The following is an 18,106-nucleotide window of genomic DNA, read 5'->3' as shown; positions in this document are numbered from 1 at the left end:
TTTTTTATAAGGAGATGTTAAGAAGCACATCTTAAGGAGCTAAAACTAACTTTGATCTGCTGTCTGAAAGACAGAAGGAGGCAACTGGACTCCAGAGCACTACCATAGGTAACATCCTCGGGCACCTGAGGGGGAGTGTTCAGCACAAATGATCTTAACTTTGCCCTGAATGGCCACACCAGCACAGTCATTGCTCACTCCTGCCGCAGGCTCACCGTTTTCACACAGTGGTCAGAACAGGACTTCCAGGGAGCTGTTTAAATATAGCAAGAGTGCTAGGAGCCAAGCTCTGCTGTTCAAGGAGACTTCCTTTAAAAAATTGCACAGCAGCTTTCAGAATTTCACAGTCTCGGTTGATAATACTCAGGAAGTTTCTCAGAGCTGCAGAGTCACTGCGAGTACCTGTCTGTCAATTTAACAAGTTGAATTAAGGTGCTTTAATACATAATACAGCTTATGAGGGGTTGTGACTTTTTTTAGTGTTGTGTCTGCACCAATGTGTCATTCATACTTTGAATTAAGGTTCCTGCCATTTGATCAAGTTACAGATTAACTAACTATCAGGTAATGGTTACCCCTTTAAAGACCCTAAACCAAAGTCACTTCTGATATTCTGCCAAAGGGCTGTTATGAAGTATCTCTTAGCAAACCTACTCCCCCAATATTCGATTTTCTTCCACAATAACAGACTGTAAAATTGTCAGCTATTACCTGCTGCATGCAGTACAATGTGGCACCACTGTGATGGATCACCCTGCACTCTGTGTGTTTGTGTGTCAGCCTCAGGGAAGTCTGATTTCCTGCGATCAGTCTTTATGATGCTGGTTATTGCGTTTAACTTTATGACCCCACAGAGGAAAAACAGCATCCAATCACTCACTCACACCCAGGCCTCCATGTTTTATGCACCCAATTCTTGGACACTGGCATGTCCAACAATATTATCTAGTCATTTGTTTTTCATAAGTAAATACAACACTTTGCAACATGCTGCTCGTCTTCTTCTTCTTCAAAGATTTACTAGAGTCAGTGCGTTGTTTTCAAGATAGCTCTGCAGTGATGAACCTCATTTTTCTTTTAATAAAATATCACGGTGCCTGAGAGAAGTAGGACAACAGATCATTAAAGATCTGATCTAAAATGTCAAACGTGTCTACCAAATGAAAAATGCCAATGAAACCTACAGAAACACAGAATAACCGTGGAGATTTGAAAATCGCTTTTATATAACATTTAGACCACAATTTGTCACATAAAGACTTACAAGCTAATGCTCAATCTGAGCAGTTCAGTCACGCAACAAAAAAACAACACAAAACTGCTGATTCTACAACGGTATATCTCATGTACTCCATCAACATACAGAACGTTTACTGCCATTACCATAAAATGTGCATTTTAAAATCTTGTATGATTAAATTTCAATGTTTATTCTAATGCAAGGTGAAAGCATGTTTTCTGTACTGTGTGTTTGTTTGTCAGCTAAACAAAATCTACTGAATTTCAAGTGAAAGGTGGTGCATGGGCACATGTTTGTGCTGATCGCATCCCTTCCCTGCTGTATGTTAAAATGTGTACATATAAATTAGAATGGAATGAATGCATCTTGGCTTTATGTGATATCCCTCTATCAACACTTGAGCAACTTCTACCTCCTCAGGTAAGCCTCAAACTTTCCTTTGAAGTAGTTGGTATTAGACCTTATCAGCAAAACATCGTTTTCCCACTGCTAAAGCTGCCTGAACAAAATTGTACACTTAGCTTTCAGTTAGCAGTATTCTGTAAATTAATGAAGGGCTTTCTTTTCAGGATATCGGCTAAGACAGAGGTCAGATAGGAGTATTGAAAGGAAAACAGCTGCCTTTGTTTCTATTTTTTTACTAGTTGGATTCCACTGACCTCCATTACCAGAGGTCCTGGATTAGTGAGGCACTGGTGCTTCATCAAACAGGATTTTCGATGCAGGAGAATCCTGGGTAGAAGAGCGGCTTTCCTTATCCTCTCTAATTTAGTTTCTCTCACTGCTTTTTCTTTTGATTTCTTCTGTGCCTCGGCGTCTCTGACTCTCACCACTGTCTGACAAAGATGGTGCAAATAGCATACCTTATTATGGGGAAATCCTGTATATGTACAGTGCTCTGTAAAATAGTTATTAATAATGCATGTCTTTGTATTTGACTTCCTTTTTTTTTTTTTTTTTTTTTTTTTTTTTTTCTTCTTTCTAAACAAACTTGTAGCAGCACTAGCGGTTCTATTTTATTCTACTTTCTGCTTTTACTCATATTTTTGTTGTAATTATGATTGTGTTTTGGACTTCATACCATTTATTTTTAAAGAATTAATAGTTTTCAGTTTAAGTGCATTATTAAGCAATTCAAGCTATGTAGCAAGCAATAGTACTATCCAAAAACCTCAAACCACCCTTTATTTTTTGAATAGTTTCATATTTTCTGGGTAAAATGGCTGCAGTAATTTATGCACACACATAAGTGTAAATGGAGTATATAGGGCAAAAACAGTGTTTCAACAATTCTAACAAACTTGTATTTGACTTCCAGGGAGCCATTTTTTCTTGTAAGTTTTTGAAGAGGTTTTGAGTAATTATTCTAAAAAGCTTTCTGAAGGTCTTTCAGAATTTGCTTTGGACGTTGGTCATTTGTTCAGTCACTTTCAGTAAAGTCCTTGCACCTGAAAGTTTTACAGGAATGTTTTTTGTTTGTTTGTTAAACACTTATCACTGATCTATGAATCACTGAAGCCTAAAAAAGCATCTAACTCAAGGGATGAACCAGAGTTATGTCTACATGAACGAGAAAAGACTTTTAGAAAGTGCACGTACCTTTCTGAACTTTGTTACAGCTTGTGGCAAAGATACAACATTATTCACATTTCTTTAGTTGAATACTAAAAAAAACAAAAACAAAGCGTTAGATCTCTGACTTTTCAAGACTCAATTAACATGTTAAATGTTAAAGTTTAGAACAGTGCTATTTGAAAAGACTGAATACGTATGGCCAAGCACACTGGCAAATCCACAAGCGAATGGCTGAAAAAGAAAAGAGTCAGACTATAAATGATTCAATAATGTGGTATACTTAGTTTTTCACAGGACTATAGAGTGTAAACAGAGAAACAGGGCCCTTTACTCACTGCCCAAAGATGTAGAAACAAAAGCTAAGCTACCGTTACAGTTCAAGCAGACTAACTGACAGCTGCGACATGTGGAGACCTCATATTACTGTAAAATAATCCTTAGAATTACTGAGTAAATAAGCTGTGTTGGGTTTTCTCTGCTCTGATGTGAGTTAGTTTATATAGTAGAGTTTCTTTACCAGTGAGATTCAGTTTTCTTTGCATGTATTTGTGTAAAATAGTTTCATAACTTAACACTTGAATGGCCTTCTTGTCTCACCAGCACCTTTACCTGCTCTGTAAGGTCACATGTACTAGAGGGAATATTTTTTTCTATGATCTACTGCCTGACAAAGTCCAAACACGGAGCGGAGAAAAGCCAAAACCTGCAAGCAAGGTGACCTAGGTGAAAAAGGCTGCATCACACAACAGCGCTGCACAGTTTTCTCTAACATACAGCTGCCACTATATCCTACAGCATCCATATTAAAACATTACACATGAATGTTGTCTTTAAATGTATCGTCTGTCTTCCAAATATTTCCTTTCATTCCTCCTTATTAATTCCTCTACTAACCCTTAAAGCTTTTGGGGTGTGTACACTTTGGCACTGCATGGTAAGCTTCTGTGACACACACACACACACACACACACACACACACACACACACACACACACACACACACACACACACACACACACACACACACACACACACACACACACACACACTGTAGGATGCTCCATATAACAGCTGTCCTTTGCTGCTGTTAGCTGTGCCTCCCCACATGGAAAAGATATTTATAAATCTTATAAAGTTTGTATCTGTCTTGTGTGAAACTTGTATGAAAAGCATACAGGAGTGAAAACAGATATAAGATCCCTTGAAAAATTATATAAATGAAACTTGTATGTTTTGGATACTTACTGAAACAATAAATGAAAGTAATCAGAAAGTGGCCATATGGCTCTAATCCCTCGGATGTCTGTCGGTGCAGCCACCATTTGTGCTTCCCGTTTACATTTTCTTTGAGGAACTAAATTAGCAAATTCCACAATTTTTAATAATAATGTGGTCATTAGTTCTACAGAAGCAAAAACATAAAGGCAGCATATTTGCAGTGATTGATGCACAAGTCCCTGCTGTCTTTGTCTGCAACCAGTGTCAAGTGTTTTATTCCAGGATGGGATACGTACTGTGTGAAACAGAATCTTCCATGACAAAGTAATTGGAGGTTTCCAACAAAAAGTAGTGCCATGATGACTGCTTTGCTTTGTTTTGGAGTGGAATTGTGTCTTTTGGCAAAAATGGTGTGGTTTCAAAGAGAAAATCCTCTTATAAAAAAAGGACATCATATTTCTACCTCGCACATCATCGTTTGAAATCAGTAAGGAGTTCCATTTTAGGCTAAAGCTGATTTATTATTATTGTGATTTGAGCTGCATCACTAAACCTACTGGTTCAGGTTAGTTTATCCAAGATATTGTTAATATTCCTCAGTAGTGGTGAAAAATTCAGCAACAAACAGAAGAATCAAGCAAAAAGTTACATCTAAGAATCTACTGTTATTACTGATGCTCATTAGGGATAAAGACTTCAGAAAAACTAGATCCTAATACAGTCTGCACATGGAGGTATAAGGAATGTTCCAGCAATGGTGCAATGATATTTTCCAGAGCAGTGATGAGTCAGTAGGTGGTGATTTCATACCTGTTGATATCTAATCTAGGACACAATCTGGTTTGGAGCAGATTAGGTGTACGGTGAAAGTTACAATGGTGATGTAAAGCAGTAAGTAATGCACTGTCTTCATAGTGTAGGAAACCCAGGGCTAATCCTGAAGTTACGTGGATAAAATGAAATCCTGCTTCACAGTGCTGTTCGTTCTTGTCATTCATTTTTAAAGAATTCACATAAATTTTGAAAATCTAATAAAGGGCTAAATTGTTTATATTTATAAGAGGATCTCTGTATATAGAGATTCAGCTGTGGTGCCCCCCCCCCCCCCCCCCCCCCCCTGTGTACTAAATTGAACATAGGTGTGTTTTTACTCATCGTGTATAAGACGAATGTGAAATGTTTTAATTAAGGACTTACTTAGTATAAGGGGGGTATGGCGGCTATTTCTCCCATATCACAACATCAACTGAGTCAGTACAACATCTGCTATCCTACCCAGCAACACGTAAGGAGATTTTCAGAATAAAAGCCATAGTGGCAAAAATACCAACAATGGCGGTCCTCAGGCCTACTTGAGGTAGGCATTTCGCCGCACCACAGGGGGAACTGGAACCCTCCTCTCAGGTCCCGAGAGTGTCTGTTTATACAAACAGAAGCCGATTAGTAGTTGCTGAGTGTGGCTGTTTGTTACTTTGCCCACAGACCACCCACCTGCTGACAACTGGCTGCACTGTGTGGTTCTCTTTGGCACAAAACTCTGTCCACACATCACTGTACGTCCAAGCACTTCATTTAAACACATGCTAAATATATGTATATCCAAAAAATCCTTACTGGGTTACTATCCTGACAGTATATTTTATAGTACAGCAACTCAGGAGCTCTGATTCTGTGTGTCAGGTGTGAAAACTCCCTTTTTAGTTACTGCTGTTTGCACTTATATTACAAAACGATTTTGCCCTTTAATTTTGTTTATTTTTTGAGGGAGGGCTGGATTGGTTTGGTTACAGTTACCTACAGGTGTCACAACTAAACCTGAACTGTGTATCTTATTTATTCCTGTGCAAAACAGATTACAGATTACATGCCCCAAAATGTATTTTGTAACGTATTCAGTTACATTACTCAATGAGAGTAACGTATTCTGAATACTTTGGATTACTTAATATATTATCATGCTTTTTTACAACTACATGAATGTACTATTGCTGTGTGATTTATTACTATTACTGAAGGTTACTCTCCATACCAACACCAACTAGATGTTTAAATCTTAATATAAATGAGTAACAGTAGGTGGAGATTAGGTAAGGCTGCACTTTTTGCAGCGATCTCGTATAGAAAACTATTCCACGCGTATATAAAACAGGTCCGCGGCTCTGAACCGTAGTAAAGGGACCTCTGACTAATACGTTGGGTTCGTGTCGGGCTCGTTGCCAAAAACTAGCTTTACTTTGTTGTCTGGGTCAACTTTGCTAGTGAGAGACAGAGAGAGGCGTTGAAAGGCTGCTCCAACTGAACTTATTGTTTCAGAGCAAAACACAAACACGGTGTACAGTCGAGTCTTAATAGCTTACTTACAGCTGGGCTCGTCAGGCTCTCTTTTTGCCTGCAGTGGTTTTTATTATATTTACATGCTTCCAGCTCCCGTTTCTGCTCGGTGACAGCTCGTACTTTTCCTTTCTCTCCCTCCCTCGCTCACATACACATCACCGGTATGACAGTCCATTCTCCCTGCAGCACGGACTACACTGCCCATCAGGCTACATGCTTTAGGGTGATGCCTGTAACACTCTGCCTATTGCCTTCATATTAAATCATTTTAAAAAATATTTCTTCATGTCATTATGAGACGCGAGATTGAGACACCGGCATTAAAGCCTCTTAATGGTGTTTTGTTTGGGTTTCCACGAGCGTTGAATTACCAAAAATAGAGCGGGCATAGCCTAACATATGAAACAGGGAAAGACCACCGTGTAATCCCTTTATTTCAACAAAGTAACTGTATTCTGAATACCACATTTTTAAACTGTAAGTGTAACAGAATACAGTTACTCATATTTTGAGTACTCCATGTACTCCATGTACTCCATTACTCCCCAACACTGTATGTACAGGATTAAATAAGCAGAGGCAGTGGATCAGCACTGAAACAGAGAAACTGGGTGATGAGAGCTTAGAATCTGTTATTAAAAAAATAATATATACGTGAAAAATAATACACTTGGTGTATTTTGAGGTTCAGCTATAAAGACACAGGTTTTGTGTCTCACTGGTTTGTTGGTGTAAATACCGCCTGAGCAAACAAATCTTCTCCACTGGACTACTTCCTATCAGATAGGATGTTTACGTGAGATATAGTTACATTTTGCACCTGTTTAAAGCGTACATCATCTATTACACCTTAGAAACAACCGGTTCTCCTCTGGGCGAATGTCCTTGAAAGCATGTTGAGTGCAAACTAAAAGCAGTACAGCCGGTTTTAAACAGTTTATATTCCACAGAGTAGCCTCTCCTTCTCTCACCATACACTTGTTTATTGTTTAGACCCAGTTCAATCTTGTAGGCCATTAGAAAGTGTTTGTTTGATAGAGTAGATGCTGAATTGAAAGTGTTACGTAAACCATATCAACGTGGCAAATTGAAATGCTGTATCGGTACACCCTGACCTTGGTGGAAAAATGTGTAGAAGAAACGGCCAGTAGCTCACGCTGCTGAGGGCAGCTCCATGTCCATGTGCTTTAGCCTTGACTAACATACAAGTAAACACAGCTTACAAAGGACCAGTGTATGGAGTCACATGCCTTGGAGAGCAGCAGGAGGGCTTTGCTCTGCAAGAAAAGAAATTTATGTTAGTGTTGAAACAGTGTTGGTAGCTGTTCCAGTCCTTGTTATAATCCTTTGTTGTTGTTCTTCTTGTTCTTCTTCGTTTTTGGTATTGTTGTTACGTTTTTTATATTTATGGTTGAATAGTAAATTTTATCAGAATTATCACCTAGTAGGAGCTGGTTTAATTCTGTAAATGCAAAAGAAAGTGTCAGGTACAGCAGGGTGGGACTCAAATACAGGACTCAGAGGCAGGGGAATAAACTCAAGGAGGCACCTTTACTGCTGTACTGAGACTTGCACTGTACTAAATACAAAAATATGAAAACTCAGGCCAGGAGGAAACTAGGAACTAGGAACCACAGAGCAAAGGGAAATACAGCAAACGAGGACAACGCGACAATGAGCAGAGGGAGACAGAGAACTTAAATACACACAGGATAAGGAGATGATGGGAAGCAGGAGAGAACACAGCTGGAAGTAATACAAGAGCAAAACCACCAAAACAAGGAGCACAAGAGTCCAAAACAAAGAACAAGCAGTTCAGGAGGCCGGCTGCATGGCCGACGGTGGAGACAGATTAGCTCTGCAGGATGTCCTCGTGACCAACTGTGTGGGTGATGGTGATCTGGAGGCTGACTGGGAGGCTGGCGACGAAGGTGGAGTAGATCTGGAAGCTGACGACTGAGGCAGAGTTGGTCTGGAGGTCAACAGGGATGAAGAAGACCCACCGAGCGACAGGACTGGAGCCCAACATTGGAGACGGAGCCCCTCAGGTGAAGCAGGACCAAAAGGAGCACGACAGGACAGGGGAACACAGACCTCTGGCTGAGGCAGGCTGGGGCTGTGCAGGGCACATAGCAGGCTCAGGTTCATACTCGGAAGTAGGTGGCGGCATGAACCCAGCAGACGCAGTACGCTTGGGCGGCTCGCCTGAGCACCCATCTGATGTAGGAGGGTTTTTATAATGACTGGATGGGAAACAGGAGGGAACACAGCAGGAACTACAGACTAACAGGATGGGGGGAGCAAAAATGAGAACACTGACACTGGACGAGAGACTGACAAAATAAATAAGTACAATAAGCTCAGAGACCAAGATTAAGACACGCGGGCTTGACACTGAGACCAGGGGAGAAACAGACATGGAAATAAGACTGACTGGAGAGACAGGAATGGAATACCGAACACGGAGACAAGAGTCAAACAAACATGAAGACAAGGCTGTCAAAACATGGAATGTGGACACTTAGGGAAGGCTTGGAAACAGAACAAGAAGAAGACCAGAAATTACAAAATATAACACAAAGCAGAAAAACAACAAACAGAAGCAAAACCAGGGATATACACTAAATCTGAGGATATTAAATAAACCAGAATCAAAATGTACAAATGCATAAACACTGGGCAATGACAGAACGGTATATTATTTATTATAAGATATGCAGGAGCATCCTTTTTCCACTTTGTGCTACATTTCTGTATGAAAAGTGCTTTATAAATAAAAATTAATTGATTGATTGATTGATTGATCCTTTTTCCTTATAATCTGTCAATTTTTCACTGCTAGGGGTCACTTCCAAACCTCTGGTTACTCACTGTTCATATATTCAGATGGCAAAGCCAGTCCAGACCAGACTCACATCACAGTGGGGATTTGCTGTATTTCAGCCCGCAGCTGTCATCTGAGTGTTTGAGGCACTCAGGTTAATATACACAGGGGCAGAGTTAGTGCATAGCTGGGAGTTGGACTCATTCATTTCAGAATCTATAATGTTTATGGTCTCCATGATGAACTGAGTTTGACCTTGTGTTCATTTGTAACTGTTCACTGAGTGGAATTAGTAGTTCACCAAAGATGAACAGAAGTTATTAGTGTATAAATCTTTATGTTGCACATGAGTGATGGAGTCCTGATTAAACATAATTAGAGGCTTCTAATTTTCCTCTGTTGTAGCACAGGGACAATAAAAGGTACTTCTTCTTCGATTATATGGATAAAAGACACACAGTGGGCATCTTATATCTGCTTCCTGTATAGGAAAGCAAAACTGGGAAAATCCGGCGAAGCAAGTGATCCGGGATCTAGCAGCACGAGTCAAGCCTTACCTCTTATCTCCTGTCTCCCAGTCCAGTCAAGGATCAGAAACCAGTACGAGAGAGCGTGAAAGTAAAGGACTAAGCAGAAGATATAGCAGCAGGTTGCTGTCTGAATAGGAGCATTTTTCAGATTGTTGAGAATCTAAGAACTTAAGAATGTGGAAAGAGGAGACATGCACGCAGAGAGAGACAAAGAGAATGACAGAGAGAGAGAGAGCAAATAAAAGTCTACTTTTGGCTTGCCTATAAATCCACTTTCAATCAGAGCCCAGAGTGAAGAGAGAGCAGGAGTGAGATCCAGGCAGGGATGCAACAGTAGCAGCGGCTCAGACTCTTATTTCCTGTGTTCAGTTGAGTTTGAGCGCCAACAGACGGCATTGTAAAGCTGTCATCACTAAAGCGCTAATAGAATAACCTGATCTCATCACAGCACAGAAAAATGTAGGGATGAATCGAGACTTTTTCTTTCCCTCCCCCTGTTCTTTTTTTTTTTTTTTTGGCTTGATCTCACTCCATCAAATTTAATTGTATTGTATTACATCCTCTCCTAATCATATTATATCCTAATTTCATATCCTAGAGCACTCTGTGCTGAATGCCTTCTTGTACGGAAGGGTTCTGTAATATAATGTGTATTTAAAGGACAAGGTCTGTGGGTTGCTACAACAAAGCACAAGCACATTTCATATCTATGTGTAAGGACGGCTATTGTGCAACAGTTTGCTCTAGAAATACATTTTCATGGCAAGATAAGATACTCAAACCCATCATATCTACCGTGGGCTGACCTTCGATGAATGGGTATCACTGGGGATCGTAAGTCTTTACAAGAGACTTATTCTTTGGAGTGTGTGTGTGTGTGGGTGTGTTTATATGCTCTGAGTGTAATAACCCTTTTCAATGTTCCTTCCTGTCTATTAAGTCAACTTTTAAACCCTCAGCCAGGGGTCAAGTTAAGGCCATCAGGCAACTTTTTGCACTGATATGGCTTCACAAAAACCATCTTTAAAGTGGAGACCCTGCCTTAGTTTATCTGACAGTGGAATCATTGCACTCTATTAGACCTCCATCAGGAAGTCTCCGGGAAAAAGACTTGAAAAAAGTCTTAAATGGCAACATAAAAAATAAAACATTGAATGCATTCAAAATGCTTCTGACTGCACATGGAATTAAGATGCAAACTGTTGTTAGCTGTTTTGAGTTGTGTGCTATTTCAATTCATTTTCTATGTCAAGACAATGAGACCGAATGAATTGGACTTGAGAGGGTTTTGCCACTTTAACGCCCTTTCATCACACATGTAATGTATTTTAAATTACCTCCGTAATTACAGCCCATTAACTCATCTGTTATTTGCCTCAGCTACTTGTATGTAGCCAGCAATATTAGCTAAATTAGCATTAGGGTTAATAGGAGTAATAAAGAGAGTTTGTACTTTCAGTAACCCCGCTGATTTGGAGCAGGAAAAAAATCTGGGTATGTTTTTTGGGGGCAGTGTGTTAAATCCAAGCTGCAACTTTAACGACTGAAAAATGAAGTCCATGCTGATGTTGTTCCTCTGACGTCCTCCTGTGGCTGACTCCTAATGTGAGTATCTATAGATACTTTTATCAGTAATAACAGGGCCTGCTTCTCCTCTTCCTCAAGAATTAGCTTGCTGCACTCTTTTTGTATTCATGGTGTCTTTTGGAGCATTTTTATAACATGTATCTTACAAATAATATGGCCCACTGTGAGGTACAAACCCTGCAAAAACTTTACGATCCAGTTTCAGTGAGTGAAATTCTACTGTGTCTCTGTGATAGCTACCCAGTAAGAAACCAGCATCCACTCTTTCACTTGACTCTGGTCTCATGTGATAGGCTACTTTCAGGCACCATAGTGCCCTACTCCAGAAACCAGTGGGTGACATTAAAGTTCTTCTGTCCTTCTTGTGGATAGCGTTCAGACTTGTCTACTGATGTAATGTGTAACAATTTGTAAATTAAGGAAGAGGTCACATAGAATTACGATTCCCTCAACTGCATAATTTATTCTTTGTTTGTTTATTTCAAAATAAATATTTTTCATGGGGCAGATTTACCTTTTAGGTTCCCTCACATGACACAAAGTCCCATCAATTATTATGTGCCCTTGATTTTTACTAAATCAATTAATTAAGAGCTTTTAAGAGCAAATTAAGCTGTTCTAAAAGCAGAGATAAAGAGCTATCAGACATAATATCTGACTCTATATAGGACAGGGGTGTCAAACTCAAATACACAGTGGGCAAAAATTCAAAGCTGGAACAAAGTCGCGGGCTAACGTTAGTATTTTTTGAAATATATTTATTCCTCCAGATATAAGAATGAATCTTTTCTTATGTGCTCAAACACGTTTTGCTGAAAAACTGAATATGGAACAAGCAAAACGTGTTTGAGCACATACTAAACACACAGCTTAATACTAAACAATATATATATTAGCTGTATAATACCAGTAGGCCAGCGCTAATAGTAATTTGGTATGGCTTCGCGGGCCAAATGTAATTAGGCTGTGGGCCAAATTTGGCCCGCGGGCCAGAGTTTGACACCAATGATATAGGATCTCTGTATTTTTTTTTAGATTTGCTTTATGACTAATTTACTAAATGAAGGCCTTAGTATTTGCATTTGCATTCATCCTGCTTCTTTATGACAGCTGCTTCACTCCTAATTCCTTAAACACCAGGGATCACTGTGGCCTGAATTTATGTGCTTTGTAGTTTGACAGACTGAATAAAGTCCCTGAATGTCTGAAACATATATCATGCTACCAACAACAAGCACCTGGCAACAGAGAGAAGAAAAACATCCCCTTTAACTGGAAGAAAACCAGCAGAACCAGACTCAAATGGTTTGAGAGAGTGATGTGTGATTTTTTTTTTCTTCCAGCCAGGTTATCTGTTTTATCACCACTTCCTGTATGCTAATCTGGGTAATCCTCTGCTGCCTATGTGGTTACCAAACAATCAAAACTCAAGGTATCAGTTTGTAATGAATACAAACCCTTTAATGAACCATATGAAAATAATAAGATTATCTTGAAATAAAGAAACAGATTGTAGATAATATTTGGTTATTTATGCAATAATAAAAACTCTGAGAGTGGTAAATGCAGTAAAGTCCAAGCAAACACCCAAATGATATAGAAACTGACCAGGTGATGGGCAAAAGGTCAAAGTGGTTGCTGAGCTGCCAGCTCAAACTAATTGTGAATATGAGCACAAAACTAGAATAGAATTCACATGTTAATTAATATGCATGCAAACATGCTCACAGACTTGCATTATACTTGTCTCTGCATATACAACAGCAACTTTGCCTCCAAATCCCACAAACACCTGCTGTTTCCCTGCTCTGTGTGGGAGGAGGACAGAAAACATCCAGCTGACTCTGGCACCAGTGGAAGCACCGCTGTGGTCCCACGTTTCACTAAATGAAAGCTGATGTTCTTGATTTTAGTGCCTTCACTGCAAAAAACAATTTTCAAGAAAGTAAAAAAAACCTTGTTTATGGACATTTTTTCTTATTTTTTGCCTAAAAAGAAAATATATTCTTAACAAGCAAGTTTTGGACAAGAAAATAAAGCTTATTCTAGGAAAATATGTCTAACTTTTCCTTAAAAGGATATTTCAGCTCATCTTGAGCTTTATTTACCAGTTACAAGGCATGACAATGGTTTGGTTGAATTTCCAGAATAAAAATAAGATTATTTTTCTCATTTCAAGAGTAAGGGCATTTAAACAGCTGCTCAGTTTAAGAAATGTATTTATTGACACTAAAGTTTAATATAATTGCTGTCAAGTTTGACACAATATGCAGTATATGAACAAAGGCAGGAACTAAAAGCACATGGTAAACATGAAATACAGGCCCATTTGAAAAACAGAAACAGCACAACTCATTCACTTTAGGCCATGTCAAACAGAATAATAGATCAGCATCAGTATATCTATACTATGGCAATGCTAAAATCGCATTCAACTGTCAGAATTTATAGGAAAACAACAACTTCATTTTAAAAATTGTCACAAAACTGTCCAAAACAATAACCTGAAAATACAGTTCATGCATGTAAAGCAGCGTACCTTTTATAAAACATATGTTGAGCTCACGTGTAGTCCAATTACATCACCCAGGTAATATTTCATGACCGCACATGTCATATCTTTGTGTGTGAAACTGTAATATGGAATGGAATCTCATATCATATCATTGTTGGCTGGCTTTCCACCACTGAATCAGTCCTGTATGCCCACATGTTACTCAGATTTCTGTTCACTGCTGATGAGGGTTCCCTCCTAGAACTGCAATTGAGATTGGTTGATTAATTGACTAGTTGCGGATAAGGAAATTAAATACAAGGTACACTGATAATTTCTAAAAAAATTTAATGTCAGAAATATACTGCATTTTTATAATTTACTCTAAAATATGCATGTTTTCAAGCTGAGTTTAATAAATGGATATTCATTTAATGCTCATTGCTATTTGGCAGCTTAACTGTAGTTTAAAAGCCTTGAAAAATCCTCAAAAACCTAAAATGGGAAAGCTAAACTAAAGAACACAGGAAACATGGAAAATGTTGCAAAAACCTTACAACCTTGAACGAGGAACATAAGACATGAAAACATCAGGGAGGGAACACAGATGATAACACAGGAGAGAATACAGACGATCCGACAAAGAACACACTAAATATACACACACAAAAGGAAACGAGGAATTGGCAGACAGGCACGAAACACAGCTGACACTAATCAGATGAGAAGAGACCAGGAGGAGAATACACCGATGCAGGGCAGGGACTATCAAAGTAAAACAGGAATAAACACGAATATCGAACCAGGGACAATACACTGAAGACAAGGGAGGTACAGAGAACACCTAAACACTGGAAATAATTAACAAATAACTAGGAAACTAACTGACACAATGAATATTAATAAACACAAACAACCAAGGAGACTGCGGACCATGACAATTGGTTTATTTAAAACAAAAGTTTAAAAAAATACAAAATGTTGTTTTCTCTAGTAGAAGAAATTAAACACTATCAGAATATTCTTTATAAATAGATAGCATTGTTGTGGATTATAAGGAATAAGCATTAACATATCTACTGTTAAGCTGTAAAAACAAGTAGACATCTAACATGAATATTTTATATGATTATTTTCAAAGATATTAAAGTATATAGTCAGTCTCACCTTACAGATTTTTGTGTCCTAATCGATCCGCTGCATCGTCCATTGGCAAGGTGGTCGGAGTGTGTTCGAAGAATGTGATACCAAAATTAGCTGTAAACACGATATTCTTTGACACATCCATCTATGCCACAATCTTCACGGAAATCTGGACTATGGCTATGTGCAGAATTAATATGACTCAGTAGGGATTTGAGGGTCAGACCCACAAAAACGATGTAGATAACACAGCGCCAAATCATTTTGTTTTACTGGTCTGTGAACTACTTTTCCCATAAAGTCAAGATAACCAGGATTATTCCATTATGGGGTAGAAATGGCTATCCTAATTCAGTGCCTTATAACAGCTGTAGTAAGTAACAGCACCCACACGTCAGTATTTACAGAACATAATCTAACTAAATAGTCAAATATTTAAATATATATCATTTTATAGGTATAAAAGAGCGAACTAAACCATTTCCGTACACAACCCCATACTCCTGAGTTGGTACAGCCCACCTTCCCGCCTCTAGCTCCGTGCCTAAGCGGTTGGATTGCAGGATTTTGGGGTCTGGGTGTAGATGCGATACAGTTGGTACAGTGTGAAGAAATTAAGGCACGCTATGGAAAAACTGGACGAAATAACAATTGCCAATCTGAAAGGTATGTGACTGTTTTGTTTTTTCTATGTTTTGTGTTCTGGTATGTTGCATGTTAAGTCGCTAGCATGGCAGGCTATACCCGGTTGTTAGCTTAGCTTAGCTGTGCGGTTAGCTTAGTTGCATTAGCATTTTTAAATATGCTAGTGCAGAAAGTTATGAAAGAATTCATGTCCAGTTATTAGTTTCAGTGTCTGTGAATTTATTCAACAAGTGTGCAAAGTGCCATAAGTTAATGCCAGTTTTACAGAAATTGTAGGAGTTTCAAATTTCTATTAGTGAAGTTATTTCATTATATACTTTAGCCCAGGAAGCAAAAAAAAAAAAAAATACATTTATATGTATACATGCATTTAATTGATGTATCACAAATATATTACTTTTACCAGTCAATAGGAGGAAGGTAATTTAGAACCTGTGGAGCAGTGAGGAGGGAGAATAATGGAATAGAGTCATGGTTTTAAATGGTAAATATTAAATTATGTTTCCTATGTATCCTGTCTGTTACCCAAGCAAAGCTGTCAGCTGGCTTGCACATGAGGATGATGCAATGTAGTGATAATTGGAAACTCCTATTGCAGAAGCAAATGTTGGAGAAGACCTGCTCTCATCACTTTCACGAGATGACATCAAAGATCTGTTTCCTGGTCCTGAACATTGCCTCAGGCGTCGGGCTCTATGGCTTGCAGTGCACAAATGTGAAGAAGTAAGTTCTGTCCTATCGCTGTGTGACAAAACTGAGAACACACCAGCTTGTTTTATGCAGTTTCAAATAATTCCACCAATACTCACTTAACAGATAGACAGTAGAATCTTCTTTAGTTTTGATTTAAATCAAGTGGCCTACACATTTATTAAATATACATATTTTTTATTGTTCAACACTTTACTGATATTTTGTTGTACTATCTTTCATATTTAGAGACCTAAAGTTCTTGTGCAATTTTATGTGAAATTAGCCCTATGTACACTGTATTTTAGAACAAGACTGCTGCTGAAAAAACGCTAACAACTACTGGAGATGGTGACTTCTTCAGAGAGGAACCCAGCACTTACCTCCATCCAAAAACTTTGGATGGAGGTAATGCTACAGTATCTTGATTTGTCTACATTTATGCTTTGCAGATTACATTATTTGCAATGTTTAATGGTGTTGCCCTGTCTTATTTTTCTTTTTTCAAACCAGTGGAACATGCAGCAGCTGTGTTCAGAGCCCTTCCCATGCTTTTCCCTTCCAGCACAGTACCACCTAAGAAGCTGGGCATCTGTAGTGAGGCTTTTTTCCATGTCCTAAAGGTAAGGCTGCAATATTCTATGTGTATATATTGTTGAATTTTGCAGTTACTCATGTTTTCATTTTATATATTTTACTGTGGAGTCAGTCAAATATTCTTAAAGTTCAGATCCCCATAACATGTTGATGTTAATAAAACCTACAAAAAAAGTTGATCTATTTTAAACTGTAATGCAACTCAAAAATTGTGTTTCTTACAGTCTTGTTCTAATACTCTTTTTTTCTGTCATGTAGACTTCAGAAGACCCTGAAGGCTACCTGCGTCAGCGACCCCTGGCTTGTCCAGTTCTGCTTGTCTCTGAAGGCAACTGCATGATAGCTGTTGGAACCACACCGGTGAGCACTTTTGACCGGAAGGATCTTAATGAGGGACTGCTCTATCTGATGGCATATTACTATGCCCTCCACCTCACATATCCATAGTGCATTTCCACGCTGCTGTCTGTCTTGCAAACTGAAATACTCAAAGACTCCATCCATGACCGAGATTCAACCCCCTCTTACAAGAAGGCGCTTGGTGAGTGGAAGTCATTCATTGAGTGAGTCTCCCAGATGACAGACTCCATCTGCCTTGTTTATCAGACTCAGTGTTAGTCAGTGAGGTTGTTTTTTTTTCTATAGAAAAGTTGTTCAAATGTAAAACACATGTTTGTTTGTGTGGTCGTTAAACTTGTTCTTCTAAAATGTTATGTAATATAGGATTTGAAATAGTGATTGTTTTAAGCTTCAGCAAAATTTATTTTTGATACCAGCCATGAGTGTGTTATACTGTTATTATTCATTTTAAGAGTATCTGGAATATGCACTTCTTATATTGGCCATGTTACACAGTACCCTGCTGAAATGTATAATTTTAGGCATGATTCTCCTGGAACAGACCTCAGTGAGTTACTGACCCATTGCTGTGTCAATAAAAGCGCAAAATCTAAGAGTGCTTTTGCTGTCTTAATTTAAGATGAATTCCCTTATTTTTAGTAGCTTTTTGAAGAGATGGTGTCTTATTCTCAGGAATTTTTGCTGATTATTGTTCTCAGAGTCGAAACATAATTCTTATAGTTAGCTCAATCAAGAAAGAAACAATTCAGTTTTAAGAAAATTTGTCCTATAGTAAGGTGTTTTTTTTAATGTGAAAAATCTAAATTAAGGTGTAGAATCTTAAAGTAAGCAAATAATTCTTGAAAACAGCTTGTTCAAGAAAGCATAAT

General features: G+C 38.5%; 1 protein-coding gene across 2 annotated transcripts; it reads left to right on the top strand.

The window, feature by feature from the left end:
• The first annotated feature begins 15,289 nt into the window (after window positions 1-15,289).
• Window positions 15,290-17,830, top strand: LOC113032859 (uncharacterized). Of its 2 annotated transcripts, XM_026186020.1 has the most exons (6): window positions 15,290-15,611; window positions 15,997-16,074; window positions 16,189-16,313; window positions 16,589-16,688; window positions 16,794-16,903; window positions 17,136-17,830. In XM_026186020.1, exons 2-6 carry the CDS (start codon window positions 16,062-16,064, stop codon window positions 17,322-17,324), a joined length of 537 nt encoding a protein of 178 aa, XP_026041805.1. In that variant the 5' UTR covers window positions 15,290-15,611; window positions 15,997-16,061; the 3' UTR covers window positions 17,325-17,830. The 2 variants fall into 2 exon arrangements, with proteins under 2 accessions (XP_026041805.1, XP_026041797.1); XM_026186012.1 differs by lacking the exon at window positions 15,997-16,074.
• The last annotated feature ends 276 nt before the right edge of the window (window positions 17,831-18,106 follow it).

Source organism: Astatotilapia calliptera, chromosome 2, assembly GCF_900246225.1.
Source record: "Astatotilapia calliptera chromosome 2, fAstCal1.2, whole genome shotgun sequence".
Classification (NCBI taxonomy): Eukaryota; Metazoa; Chordata; class Actinopteri; order Cichliformes; family Cichlidae; genus Astatotilapia; species Astatotilapia calliptera.
Note: the sequence above shows the minus strand (reverse complement) of the source record. Positions and strands in the feature narration are given on the sequence as shown.